This window comes from Rhinatrema bivittatum, chromosome 12 (genome assembly GCF_901001135.1).
Source record: "Rhinatrema bivittatum chromosome 12, aRhiBiv1.1, whole genome shotgun sequence".
Classification (NCBI taxonomy): Eukaryota; Metazoa; Chordata; class Amphibia; order Gymnophiona; family Rhinatrematidae; genus Rhinatrema; species Rhinatrema bivittatum.
Window position 1 is genome coordinate 27339893 of NC_042626.1, and position 15437 is coordinate 27355329.

Here is a 15437-nt window from a genome sequence, read left to right on the forward strand (position 1 = left end):
AAGCTTCTCCATGAACTCAGTAGTGGGGCCCTTAGCTTACAGCTTCAGTCTGGCAATGTCCCCAGTCTGAAAGATGAAATTGTAGTGCAGAAGCAGTGCACAGCCTGAGAGCAGCTAGCATGGAGCCTTATCTTTGGTGGCAGAGTTGAACCTGGAGCCTGCCATTAAACCATAAGGCAGGTGCTGTAAGTAATTCTGGAAACACCTCCTCCTCTTTCTAACATGAGGACACATAATGCAATGAAGTAAAAAGGTTCTGTTTTAACAGATGAGTTCTAGGGCACAAAGCAAACCATTTTCCAAACCATTCGTCCCATCACTCCAGGACACATATACAATAGGGATGTGCATTGGTTTGAAACAAATCTGTAAAGAGGGTATGAATGAACCCATTTTTTGGTTTCAAATGAATCACATTTCAGCAAGAATGAATTACAACCTTTTAAAAAAATTTTCGGCAAATATTGCATGATATTTTCAAATAGCATGCAGTATTTGCCGCAAACAAATTATAACACATGAAAAATGAACACCATGAAAATAAAAAACAAATACCCCCCCAAAAAAAAACAAATAGATACAGAAATTAATTTTTTGCCTCTGCCATCCCTAATATACAGTTTCCCATAGGTAAAGGGAGCCACTCTTTCCCTGTAGGGACAAAACGGCCATTCATAGTTCCTTATACAACATCTGTAGTTCACAAAATGGTCATGGTTTGGCTGCTCAATGAGATGCTACTACAAAAAAGGCACCCTACAAATCTATTTGCAGATGTTAGAAGAGGGCAGCTACTTGTCGATTTACTTACTTCCAGCCAAGGGTCATTGCTTATACTCTCTTCTGTGTCAGTATCCATAAGAGATGATCCATATGCCAAAAAGCTAAAAATGGATCCCACATTAAAAGCTTTACTTGCTCACTTTCTTCAGACCTGAATTATTGCAAGAGAAGAAAACAAACAGAGTAGAGATTCCTGATTGTTCTGAGAAGAGCACTGGTTATGCTGAAAAATTAAGATGTCTTGCATCTTAACCCAAATTCACTGATTAGATGAGGGATGGATATATTTAGTTGTGTACAACCCTACACTAGCACCACTGGACTTTGAAATCCTGATAGTTGGGGGTTTCAGTGGATATATATATATATATATATATATATATATATATATATATATCCACTGATATATATATATATATATATCCACTGATATATATATATATATATATATATATATATATATCCACTGAAACCCCCAACTATCAGGATTTCAAAGTCCAGTGGTGCTAGTGTAGGGTTGTACACAACTAAATATATCCATCCCTCATCTAATATATATATATATATATATATATATATATATATAAGCCATCTCAGCCCAGTAAACCTGAAGTGGGTTTTCTAACCTTTTCTTCCTCAACTTTGTCAAGTTTTCATTTTCCTTGCTTTTCTCATGGCACAAAAATGCATCACTTCCGAGTGGAAAAACAAGGGCCTACCCCTCAATACAGCAGGATGAGTCAATGAGCTGAAGACAGATGCACTGCCTGAAAAACTTTGAGAAAGGCTTTTGAGGGGGGATGTTGAAGCAAGAGAATTAAGAGATTGGTTAGTTGTTGACTAGAAATGAGTTTATGCAGGGCAGTACTGAATAATACAAATGAGTTACAGTACATGGTTTTTGATAAAGCATCATATGAGGTTCCTGTGTGGTTTATTCTTTCAATATTTTATTTATGATGGTTTGACAGGTAATGAAGTATTGCAGTGTTGAGCTTCACTGACCTTGATGATTTTTCAGTATGAAAAAAAAGTTACATTAATTATACATCCATTGTGGTGCTTGCATTTGTTCATTTGATCCATCTCAAATGATTGCATTTGCATTACATCTAACCAATAATTCTCTCAATAAAATATGGAACAAGTGAAACCATGTTTAAGCAGTATTGTGATCCTGGAACTAGAATACCCTACTAATTTTAACTTACAGTAGCATTTTCCCTGGCCAAGGTATTTTTTAGGGATTCTTATACCTGGAATAAAAGTGCTCCTTTGGCCTTTTGACTCCTCCATACAGACTGAGTGTTTGTAAATGTACTAATCACATGCATATTACTTAGAATATGTCAACCAAAACCCAAGTCAGACAATTAGCTTTTGTACAAGCCTGAGACTACCACTGCAGCTTTTCTTTGGAAAGGTATATCTTAAAAACCAAAGCTGATATGCACAGCAGCAGCTCATAAGAACTAAAAAAGGGGGATTTTTTTCAAGAATCCATTTATTCCTGTACTATGTTAGTCATGTTTTCTACTGGGAATAATTTTTCAACTCAATTTCCCTAAAAATGCTTGGCGAGTCTGTAATAGCAAGAAGATAAGGTTGGAATGGTGTTTCCACTCAACAGCCATGCTTGGAGAAACTTGCAAACTGAAAAATTAAGATCATGACTTAGAAGGCAGATGGAAGCAAAAGAAGGATTCAATGTCAAGTTGATCATGCCAAGAAGTGTAGAGAAACAGCCCAAGCTAAAGCTGCCTAGGTCTTGAGAAGACCCTTGCAGTCACTTTTGAGGCCTAGAGAAATAGTTATTTGCTCCTTCAAAGGAAGTATGGTGCTAGATTACATTCAAATGAAAGTATTTTAATGCAGCAGACTAACTTGAAGTCTTCAAATGTCACTTTGATCAAGAATTGCCCCATCTCCCGAGTGAAAGAATGGTGAGCGTTGTAGAGTACCTCCCAACTGGTGGGGAGAGCTTCATGCAATACAACTTTTGTTTTTCAGAAATTAACAATGAGTGTATCATTGCAAATCCTGCCTTTGTTGTCTATTCCTCCATCGTCTCTTTCTACGTTCCCTTCATTGTCACCCTGCTGGTATACGTTCAGATTTATATTGTTCTCCGGAAGCGCAGGAAGCGTGTCAACACCAAACGTAACTGCCACGGCCTGGAGTCCGAAATGCAAGAACCACGTAAGGTAAAGTCACAACCGTCGACCCACCTGTTTTCCTTTCCTTATGTCCCCTCCCCTTCACTCAATGCAAGACACCTCTCTTTCATTATGAGCCCCTAAACAAAACAAAAGCAAAAATGTAATATACATGAAGTGCAGTTAGCAATGTAGCAAAACTGGGTGGCAGTGGAAATCCTCAGAATATCAAAAATAAACTTCTAGGCATCAGGAAAGCATTTTACAGAGTTCCCTTAAAATCTTAAAAGGGCAACTTTCAAAGATCTACAGGCAGCCCCATATACAGGTGTGCAGAGATCTACTACAGCATTTTATAATCTGCATGTATCTGGTCTGCGCAGATTATAAAATACACATATCTGCCCCAACATACGAGCATATTTCAATATGTGCAAATATTGGCAATTGCATTGAAAGCGCGTACTCTCTATTTTGCAAACATATGTACATATATTTTACGCATGAAAAAATATAACCTGTTTGCATAAAGCTCTGATTTACACGCAGAATGTAAATATCTTGTGCAAATAGCAACTTACACGCAGGCATCTTGGCCCCGTCCCAAAACAGCCCTAGACTGTCCCTTTTTTTTTTGCAGGTAAATGTGCACATGAAATTGAAAGACGCGCATACTTTTTAATGTTTATAAAATAGTGCATATGCGAATACCAGCTACTAATGTGCATATATGCTAATTTTACATGCATAACTCCTTTGAAAATTAACTCATAGCCTATAAACATGGTGAATGACAGCAGACCAAATGGTCCAATCCAGACTGCCCAGCAGGTTGCTTATGGTAGTAACTGCCGCTCCATGAAGGGTACCCCCCATGCACCCCCTTCTTCATTTCCAACCTCTAGCCCCTAGCAGTGTTTAGCCCATGCCCTTTTGAATTTGTTTACTATTTGTATCTTTACCACCTGCTCCGGAAGGGCATTCCAGGCATCCACCACCCTCTCCATGAAAAAATGTTTCCTGCTGTTGGTTCTGAGTCTGAAATGCAGTGTTTAACATTAAAGGTAGAATGTTCCGAGATCTTCATGTACCTTTGCTCTCAGAACAAAAAGCTGTTGAACTGGGAAGCAAGGCTTTTAACCCATCTTTGGAATGTTTTCCTTGTAATTTCCATCATGCACTTAAGGGGGGGGGCAGTTTTCTGAGGGCTTTTACCTGGGTAAACCAGGAAGGAGGACTAGAAATCATTCGTGGCCCCCTTCAGAGCAGCTGTAAGTGCATGTGTACATCAGACATAAAAACAGGGCATGTGGTTTGCCATTTTCAAATGCACACCCTCTTGGCCGTTGCCCCCCCACTTGGCCACCTGCAAAAGCAGCAGGTGCAACTGAATGCAGTCACTTAATGGGAACACCTCGTAGGTATACCAGCTCCAAGGTAGGTGGATGCAAAAACGCACACATACCTTGCAACACCAAGGGTTATTCCAAATCGTCCCCTAATTTCTAAGTGTTGACATTTTTCTAAATTACATGTTCCTTCTGAAACTGCTAGAAGGTGCGAGCCAGCTGCTCATAACCTGTGTGCTTGCTTTGCTGCTTAGGACAAATGCACCCATCCCGAAGATGTGAAGCTTTGTGCAGTCCTTGTGAAATCCAATGGCAGCTTCCCAGTTAATAAGAAAAAAGTGGTAAGTGTTACATAGCAATGCCTCATTTGCGAGAAAGACTCTTTGCTTTGCAAACAGAAACAAAAAAAAAAATGGATGTTCGCGTCCTATAGAAAATTCAAATTCATCGACATGGATAACTAACAGCAGCATGAAACTGGCCTACCACAAGAAACCCTCAGTCATCAGTAGGTATACATGTAGACAACCATTAAGAAAGGGAAGAGATGCAAGGAAGAGAGGAATTTGTAATTCTTTATAACCTGCTGGATTTTATATTTCTATATTTTGGGGAGTCAGCCCAATGGCTCAAGTGGCAAGGACTGTGTAATGCACAGGACCTGGATTTGATTCCCAGGCCCGGTTTCTGCTCCCTGGGCCAGCCAGAGCTGTAGGTGCTGTGGAGGTAACAGTCACAGCTTCTGAGGGAAGAGAATCCCCATCATTGCGCAACAGCAACGCCACGACGGAGGCACAGTTTACAGCCCCTGGCCTAGGACTGTCACCTCAACCACTGGGCTGAGTTGGGAGAGGCTTATGAAAATAGAGATAAAAACCCGGGTAGTTGCAAGCAACGACTCAGGATGCTGTAGCCTAAGAGAAGCCGGTTTTTACTGAACTGGAAGCCAAAAGGAACAGGCAGAAATTGCTGGGCAAAAAAAAATCTTGTTTTGTTTAATAAATGTTACTTCATTTTCTATTATTCCCTTCTGCAAGGCTTCTTCCCTTCATATATAATCTCCAGGAAAAAGCCGAAAACATCTGTGTATCTCTGGGGATTTCAGGTTCAAAGGATTACCTAATCAACGAAGTAGGGGGGAAAAAATGATCACTAATTGTGCTTTAACAGAAATTTAAATGCCCATTTGCCCCAAGAATTAGGGCTCGGCCCGAGGGCTTTCTGCAGTTTTAAACATTATTATGGAATTGTCTCCCAAGAGAGAGTCAGTTTCTAGAGGAGGTGACCATTTTTAGGAAAGCTCCGGCAGGCCTTTACTTGACTTTATTGTGTGCTTGGCCGACGAAATATTTTGTACAGTATTACAGATTAGGGTAGCAGGTTCATTTAGTTAATTTGTTGCTTTGGTTTATTATAAAAAAAAATTGTAAAATTGTATTGTAATATTGTTGAATTTACGTATTCTTGTAAACTTGCCTTCAGCACCACCTTGTAATGAAAGGGGGGGGGGGGTTGCAAGTTGAAAGGTAAGAGCTTGAAGAGCTGCAGGAAGTAGCCCAGAAGCCCCCTGATGCAGGAATAACTATTTCTGAAACATGGTCCACGTCGGGGCAATTTCACCATAAGTAAAGGAGGTCGTTTTCCTGGCAAGCAAAGCTAAAAATCCTGAAAAAGATTCCAAAGTACTTGTGCAACAAAAAGAATCTTAAAATAAATAAAAATTAAAAAAAGTTCTCTTGCACTTTAGCACATATTTGGACCTATGATTATACTGGGGCCTTAAACACACATTACAAGTGTGATTAGCAGCCCACTGTTGTGAAGGTCCTTTAAAGTGCAACACTAGGCAGTCTTTGCTAATACTATACAATACTGAGAGAAAGCCAGATATCTTTTTGTTTGATTTTGTTCACTCTTGGTTTGGACTTTTTGTTTATTTTATAGCATTTTATAAAAGTATTTATGTGCAGTAAATGGTTTACAAGTTACCCCCCCCCCCCCAATCCAAAGCCAAAAGAAAAATTGGTCTCATTAACTAAAGCACCAGTCCATTCTTTACAAATTAACATAGTTCTGCATTTTTAGGGAAGGAAATAGATGTGCTTAATTGCCTCATATCCCTGCCCGTTCAACACTTGGAATATGTCAGCTTGATTGCTCCTGCCAAGCAAAAGCAAAACTCTGGTCACGGACAAAGGAGAGAGACTTTCCAGACAGATTAAATGGCAGATTCTAGGTTGCAGGACCTTTCAATTGACATTGTGATTATACGATATGTGACCGGAGGCACATCAAGCGGTAAAATGGAGTTGTTTTGGCATCTGGTCAACCATTTAATTCCTCAAAGTCTCTCTAATTCACAGCTAAGTGTTTCTGTTCAGGGAGGTTAATTAAACCAAAATGTCTCTGAAGCTGGCATAGATTAGCTAGCCCAAGACCTCTGTGTTTAAGGACAACAGCTGCATGCAGCGTCAACTGTAGCCACGATTCAGAGGAGCCTTCCCTGTGGGTACTTGAGTTGAGTTATTTCCGTCTGTGTCCTGCTTTAAACCCAATAAAGAGATCTCCCCTCCCCCAGAAAAGAACACCAAGCGAATTGATTTTATTTATCTGTGCACAACCCAGCTGACTCCCATAAGACTGAGACAGCCGAACTCACGACTCTCGGGTCAAGCTGGACAAGCCATGATCTTAAAAAAAAAAAGGGTGAAAGACCATCACTTTAGTCAACACAGAAGAGACATCCAAACACTTTCACCTCTCTCCATGGCAGGAATACAGTGAAACTCAGAGTGTGGGATGAAACGACCCATCTCGACAAAAATATCACCACCCCTTCCACCTCTCCCATGCTTTCCAAAAACCCTGAAGTTAATACTTTTGAAGTGTTTTCTAGAATGTTGTATCAAGCCAATTGACCTTTTGGTGCAGGACAGTCATATGCAATACAACACAACCCGATAAAGAAAGCATACTTATCTAACGAAATGTCAGGAATAAATAAGTCATGTGGAGCTGAAGAACCAAACTTTTCTATATATCCAAAATTATACATCACCCAACATTGCAATGTTTCAGAGGAAAAATCCTTCTTCAGGGGTGATAAGTTTTTGGAAGTTCCAAAACATAAATCCCGTTCTATAATCCTAATTTATTAATGCATTTAAACTAGATTCAGTCAACTAAATTTCTTGAATAGTTTGGTGGACATTTAATTTTATTTTCTCCATCCTCCTCAGCTCAAGGATATTGGTTGGATTTATCATGATATTGTTCTTGCTTTTCTGACTAGTACCAGAAAAGAGCAGTTTACTTGGTCCTGGTATTTTTATACATGAGCTAAGGCAGTCTTCTAGAAGTCGTCTGCTTTATCATCATTTCACACTAAAAACCCAAAGACAAATACTATGCACAGAGAAGACAATTTTCCAAAGTTGTTTTCCTGGGTAAAATAGTTCAAATGAAAATTGCCTTCCTCTGGCTGGCTTAACAGTAGTTATTTGTCTTCTACAGCCTGCGTACTGCTAGCCGGGTTACCAAGAGGCAATCCCATGGATTTGCGTTTAGGTTGGGGGAGGAGAAAAGAGTGTGCGCGCATGGGATTTTCAAATATGCATATGCCATTTTGCCCCTGTTTGGCTACGCACATAAGTAGTAGGGTGCCAATTTTAAAAGGGAGCCTATGCATGTCGTTTCCCTTTGAAAGTGGACTGCGATGTGTGCAGACTTAAAATCCTCACATATCCTGTGAACACTGTGGGCTACTGAAACTTGTCCCATGTATTCTACACACAAAAAAGTAATGCAAGCTATTTTGTACAAAACTGAACCATAGCATTTCGTCATCCTATAGCTTTATATTTACCATATTTTGTTTTGGCATTTTTGATCCTTGTCCAGGAAGCAGTGAATCACCCTGAAGAAATGGAAATGGAGATGATGTCCAGCACCACCCCCCCAGAGAAAATGAAAAACAAGCCCACCTCCCCCAATAACCACCTGGTTCTGCCAGCCACATCTAACCAGTGTAAACACACTACCGTGTCTTCCCCAATAGACTGTATGGTGAAGGCTGAAAAAAACGGACATGCCCAGGACAACCCCAAGACTGCTAAGGCCTTTGAGACCCAGGCAATGCCCAATGGGAAGACAAGGACATCCATCAAGACCATGAGCAAGAGAAAGCTGTCACAACAGAAAGAGAAGAAAGCAACCCAAATGCTGGCCATTGTACTTGGTAAGCCTTTCTGTCTTTGAATCCTTTGCAGATGGCAGCTACCATAACCAATGGACTTTCATGCTGCATGAGTTATCCCATGAGCCTAATATTCTGCACCTGGGAACTCCATAGTCTAACAATTATTTAGCTAAATTTGTTCAAACATTTGCTACGTTAGGGCCTAATCCATCTAAGGGTGTTCTTTCTTTATGTACCTAAGGAATAACCTTTTGATGAACCATATAGCTCATCAAAACCAGTGTTTTTAGTAATAAAAAAGTGTATTTAGTAATAAAAAAAGTATCTACCAAATTTTAAAATATTAGTAACAAGACAATTACATCTGAGCTAATTCACTCTGACTAGCCTATTTCAAGAGCATAAAGTTATGGTAATATTTTGTGGCACCTTTGCTATTCTTTCCAAGCCTCATCTCTTATGGAACTGCTGATTTTGGTTTGGAGAAACAGAATGCAAAGTAAAGCCATATGAAGTCAGCCACGGAGGATTTTCACCTTAAGGTGAAAAAAGGTTTTAAGCAAGTGTGCACTGCTGAAAATAAGCGACCTGCTTCTACTATCAATAATGGGATGGCCCATAAGATCTACTATCAATAATGGGATGACCCATTATTGATAGTAGAAGCAAGTCGCTTATTTTCAGCAGTGCACCCTTGCTTAAAACTTTCTCTCACCTTAAGGTGAAAATCCTCCGTGGCTGACTTCATTCATACTTATTCCATGACTTCCCCATATAGGTTCAAGGCAAGTTGCATCATAAAATAAAACAAGCATATACGTAGCCCCCACTTCATGGGTAACAGTTAGCTGGGGGGTATATTCAGGACTTCAGCTCACTCTCTCAACCCTGGCATGGATTCTCTAAAAGGAGGGGGGGGGGGGGATTACTCCCAGTTCCCAAGGTGTATTGCTGGAGAATTACCAAAAAGACACTGGACAAAAAGCCTTTCCTGAAAGACTATGAAAATAGAAAAATGCCAAGCAAAGATTATAAAAACTGGCAAGTCCCAGTAAAGGCACAGAAAAGTATAGGGTGGGTTACTGATCCTTGCTGAGTTAACCTCCTCATCCCTTAGGTGTTTAAGGATTCCCTTGTTGTACCCAATTGTTTCAATGCTTAAATCTCTCCTGTACTTCTCCTCTCCTGGACGCCAAAGGAGTCCTGGATCTCTGGAAACAGATCACTGGATGAGTGAATGAGTAACCATAATCAGTTGTTTACTTTTTTGAAAAGTAAACAGACCAGGGGACATACAATGAAGTTTCTAGGTAATACATTTAAAACTAAGAGAAAATATTTTTTTTACTCAATGTACATTTAAGCTCTGGAATTCATTGACAGAGGATGTGGTGAAAGCTGTTAGTGTAGCTGCGTTAAAAAAAAAAAAAAAAAAGGTTTGGACAAGTTCCTGGAGGGAAAGTCCATTAACCATTAAGGTTGAGTTGCAGAAATCCACTGCTTATTCTTGGGATAAGCAACTTGGAATCTCGACCCCTTGGGATCCTGCCAGGTACTTGTGACCTGGCTTGGCCACTGTTAGGAACAGGATGCTGGGCTTGATGGACACTTGGTCCTGACCCAGTATGGCAAGCCTTATGCAACTCACTCCTACTGTCATTCTCCCACATGTCTGGTCACCTCCGGACAGGCACCTGATTCTTCCCTTTTCACTGATTCCTTTGGAAATCCTTGTTCACCATGAACTTAGATGTAGATCTCCTTTCCCCCACATAGAAATCCCAGGGTGAGAGGTTTACACTCTTTTAGAACTTGGACACTGTCCACCCCACTGCTGAAGACAACAAGAACAGTTATTTATAGTGAAGCACCACCACAGGGAAAGTCCGTCCGCATGGCCCTCTTCACCTCTAACACATATGGAGGGTGCTGGGACAGAAGGCAGGTTTCACCTTTCTCACACTACAAGAGAGATTAGAGAATGGATTTCTCTTGCCCCTAGGGCTGCTCTAACCCAATGCAGGATTACACCACTGTGGCCATTCCAAGAGGGGAGTGCCGTAGCAAATGGTTTAGTCCAACACACTACTCTGACATCCTCAATGTGTTTTCCGCTGGGAGAAGCCTAATGAAGGGTCCATAGGCCCCTTTACAAATAAAAACATTGTTGCATTCATATAAACATACTAAACATGCTAAAATATATATATATAACATAAGATTAATAAAAATCGACAGATCTAAAATAGATCTAGAACCTATAATAATCATAGCCTAAAATCCTATTATAAGGCGATAAAAAGCAGATCAGTCAGTCTCATCAATAAAATAAGACACCAGCACCATAGTGTCAAAAGATGTGAAATGGAGCCAAATCTTGTGGTCAGTCAATGCAATTTGAGATAACTCATAAGTGAGTCCTAAACTGAAAGTCTGGGAATCATTACCAAACCAACTACACATCAAATAAGGAAGCAAAAAGAAAAAAAAAAAAACCAACAAAAAAAAAAAAAAAAAACTTAGCACACATCGTAGCAACCGTGGTAGAGGGCATTCAACAGAACAACACATACCTCAGTAATCCATGTCTCAGAATGGCTATTGTCTGATAGCTATTCTAATTAGAGCATACAGTACAGTCAAATTTAACTTTCTCACGCAATGAATTTGGAAACATTTTTCAATTCAATGTGCTGAATGAATTGGCCTCAACGGTATCTACTTTTGTATATGCTCCATTTTCTCTCTGTTAAAAAGTTTTGCAGCACTAACTAATGCAGTAAACCAACGTGTTCCTATTTTCCTATAGGTAAATGCATGGAGGCAGATATTTAGCGCTACTTAACCGGATAAATAGGGACTTATACAATGGCTGCCACTTAACTGGATATCTGGCTATGTTCAGAGGCCGCCACTTAGTCAGATAAGTATGTATCCAGCTAAGTAAATAGCCGGATATCTTGGGGGCAGGCAATGGGCAGACTGAAGTGGGGCAACTTATCTGGATATCGTAACCATATAAGTGCCAATATTCAGTCTTATCCAGTTAAGTTAACTGAATAAGTTAGACCTGCTCAATAGCAGGTCTAAAGTTATCCAGACATAACTTACCCAGCTAACTGCAGCTTATCTAATAATATCACAAAGCATAGCTGTGCCACTGAATATCCCTTCTAAGTTAGCCAGATAGGTTATACCCAGATAAATTAGATAACTGGATATCTTTGAATATTGGGTTTATATTGTCTGCCTTGATTTTAGGTAACATCATTTGAAGGACAATTCTTTGCCTGGGAAGTTGGCATTTTCTTCTCCTGATCTTCAGACTACATCTTAAAATTACGAATCCATGTATTACTCCAGAATTTGTAACTTTACTTGTCAGGCAGCAGGAGGAAAGGTACAAGATGCTGATGCTCAGTGGTAAATTTTCTATTAAAAAAAAAAAAGTACCAGTGCTAGCTGCAGTGAGGAAAAGAAAGGTTCCAGGTCATCGACTTGATGTGATCTGCCAGAAGATCACCAATGATGCCGCTCAAGTCCTGCAGCCAGCAGCAGCCCCGAAGGTAAAGAAATACCTTCCCCTCTTCCAGAGAGACATCAAGAAAAAAAGCTGTTCTAATAGTGTAAAGATGGCCTCACTCTAACAACAATTACATGGTCTTGGAAGCACGGCAAAAAAAAAGTCACAGCATCTGATTATCCCGGTCAATTCAAGACACGAGCCAACAGTCCCCATCGGAAGTCAAGTGCTTATTTTAACCTCCGCGTTTCTCAGCGTATGCTCGTATCATTTTTCCCTGCATTAGCTGGAATCCTCAAAGACAAGTGAATTTAAGTCACTCTTTTCCATCCACACAGTAACAACAACCCTTTTCTCGGCTTTCAACTGCTGGACATTTGATGTATTGTGACAGGGCCTGGCAGATCAGTTACCTCGATGTCAGCAAACCTCGCATCCGTGCCCAGCCACAGGAGGCCATGGTACAGTCTGGGAAAAAACGGGCACTCGGACTGGTTAAAGGTCCTGGACCCTGTTCCCTCCATCTCCACCCCTCCCACCCCCCCCCCACACACACACCCTTTGCCTATGTTGAGGTAATTGCAAACTTCAGCAAACAGAGCAAGCTTAGGAAGCAATGTTTGCCTGGCTATCAGGGATAAAACTTTGGTCTTGGTGAATTTGCTCTGCAGAGAGAAAGTTTAAAGGAAATAATCTACATTTGCCAAGATTCCGTTTTGCCAATGTCCCCTTGCAACATAAGAGTACAGCTCCGTTTAATAGTTTGCTCAGAGCATACGGCGACGTACCACGCTGTCTTTTACATCACTGAAGTAAGTAGGGGAGGCCAGACTGCAGCAGGATTGAAACATATGTAGGACAGATATAGAGCGCAGTGGCAAGAGCAGGATTTATTTATTTAACACTTTTTTATACCGACCTTCATAGTAATAACCATATCGGATCGGTTTACATAAAACAAGGGAATAACTGAAGCAATAACTAAAGTAATTAACAATAGAGGTGAATAAGGCAAAGTTACATTTAACAAGGAGTAAAAACTTGGAAGCTTAAATAGCTGGAAGAAAGTAGAGGCAGGAAGTAATTGTAACATAATACAATAAAGAATATGGGTTAAAGCTTAAGGTGCTTTAACCTGGATTGAGAGGTTGAGTAAAACACACCAGTGTGGAGGGAGCCGGTATTGCTTTAAGTATAGGAGTTTCTTTGCTCATCTGCTCAAAAGTAGTAGAGAACCAGCGAGGAAGACAGCTGGGCAGACTGAGTGGGCAACTTGATCATCTGTCGTCATTTACTGTGAGACACTGACGCTATCACTATAGTAAGCGTTCAGTTTCATATTTGCGCTCATTTTGTGAGGCAGTGGTGATTTTGTGCCAAATCAAGCCAGGTCACCGACCTGAGAGACCTTTTTGTCTCAGTAGCCCGCGCAGGCCAAAAGGGAAGGTGAGCCAGCGGAGCAGTGTTAGGGGTCTGCAGGAGGCCAGGGGTAGAGGGTGGGGGGCGCAGGTCCTTGCCACAGCGCTGGGAGCAATCCAGAAATAAGGCCTCCCCCGCGGGAGCTACAGCAGCAGAAGGAAGACCGGGGGGGGGGGGGGGGAGGGGGGGGGCCACAGCTGTCTGCAACCAGGGCCATCTGCAAGGGGTGGAATGGAAAATAGGAAACAGACCAGCAGCCAGTGAAGGAGGGAATCTTTTTAAATCATCCCTGCTGTGAGGTGGCCAGTTAACGTTTTCATGAGGAGACAGAATCCAGACTGGATTTAGCTCTTAAGGGCCCCTAAGTGCAGGAGGGGGGGGGGGGGAGGGTGAAAACAGTCTCCCTTCCAAGCAAAGATTCAAGAGTGGTGACTTCCCCTGAACACCGGCTGCATCGACAAAGGTGCCACCTCCCCACTAGTATCCCGGCAGCATTGTGTTACACAAGCACTGCTACACCTGAGTGGCCGCATCCCATCACTCACACCCCCGTCAAAGCACAGGGACAGGCCCTGAGGCAATTCCATTTTACAGCGCTCTGAATGCCGCTGTGCGTCGAAGGGGATACATTTGAGAGGTGCTGGTGCTCAGGTTGAGCAAGTGCTTATGAGAAAGCGCCACTTGGACACAGGAGGCAGTGCCCTTCCTAGCACAGCTCCCCTGGGCACCTGCCTGCTCTACCTTGGTGGGAAATCCGGGCCTAGACAGGGTGACAGAACTGGTTTTATCCCCACTGTGTCTAAGGACCTTTAGTTCCAGTTTCTCAAAGATAAGCAAGGACTACAAGTCCATAGATGCAATGGGGGGGGGGGGGAGAACTAGGACCTTATATCGCTGGAACCGGGTCACAATGACTAAAAACAGTCGGGCCAATTGAAACTTGCAGATGTGTTAAGCACTTCTGAACACTCACTACACAGGACAGCTCAAGCCATTCCCCACATGCACACTTACTAAGAAACTTTCTGCTGGCACTCCCACCAGTAAGAACTGGGCACATTCAATCTGGCAGAAGCTGGATGTACGACACAGGAGGAGAGAGCCTGCCACAGACATGAGCAGAAAGAGCGCTCATAAAACAGAAATGCATGCAAAAACTACATCAAAGAAGCCTCATGGATCCTCTCTTAAAGTTTGCTAAGAGAGACTATGAGAATACCCTGGGACACAGCACACGCTTCCAGTTAATCATGGCCGAGTGGGGCTATAAATTGCTTGCAACGGAGGTTAAAGCTTCCTCACAATTCTGCGGGTCTCGCGCTTCGTGCTACAATATTATTTAAGCTGATGACCAGCTCAACATTCAGGTATGCTAGTCAGCATCACGGTTTGAACAGGAGCTCAGACAGGCAATGTCAAGATCAAAGACAATAACCACACTCACACTCTTTTGCAGCTGATAACAGAATGAGGCTTAAAAGAACAGGGAGGTGCCAATATTGTCTGTGCTCCGCTCTTGTGATGGTTACAGGGACAGATATAGTAAGAGCCCTTAGGATCATTCAATTCATAAGAAACATGTAGACCAGGGCTTCCCGAACCTGTCCTGGGAGCCCCACAGCCAGTTGGGTTTTCAGAATATCCATAATGAAAATGCATGAGATAAATTTGCATATCATGAAGACTCAGTGTATTCAAACTTATCTCATGCATATTCATTGTGGCTATCCTGAAAACACGACTGGCCTTGGGCTCGCCGGGACAGGTTTGAGAAGCCCTGATGTTAGAGATTTCAAAAAGGTCACATGGGGAGTACAAAAAAGCACGCTCACGGGGTGAAAATACAAAATGTACCTTGAAGCTGTCTTTTTTTTTTTTTTTTTTTTATGTTTTATACAATTCTTCTACTAGCATGAAAGCAATTAGTCCATCTGGGCAGGGATAATTACAAAATTGGACACCGGCATCTTGAAAAGTTTTGGCATTTACTAGGAGGACATTGGAAGAGG

General features: G+C 41.6%; 1 protein-coding gene and 1 long non-coding RNA gene across 3 annotated transcripts in view; one reads left to right on the top strand and one right to left on the bottom strand.

The window, feature by feature from the left end:
- LOC115074080 overlaps positions 1-15437 on the bottom strand; it is a 170824-nt gene that overhangs the window by 154144 nt on the left and 1243 nt on the right. The window lies entirely within an intron of this gene.
- The window catches only part of DRD2 (dopamine receptor D2), a 59298-nt gene that overhangs the window by 35414 nt on the left and 8447 nt on the right, over positions 1-15437 (top strand). The window contains exons 4-6 of one of the 2 annotated variants that reach the window (XM_029573202.1): positions 2794-2987; positions 4543-4629; positions 8189-8525. In XM_029573202.1, the coding sequence (XP_029429062.1) occupies positions 2794-2987; positions 4543-4629; positions 8189-8525 (618 nt within the window). The remainder of the gene's footprint in view (positions 1-2793; positions 2988-4542; positions 4630-8188; positions 8526-15437) is intronic. The other variant, XM_029573203.1, reaches the window with a different exon arrangement.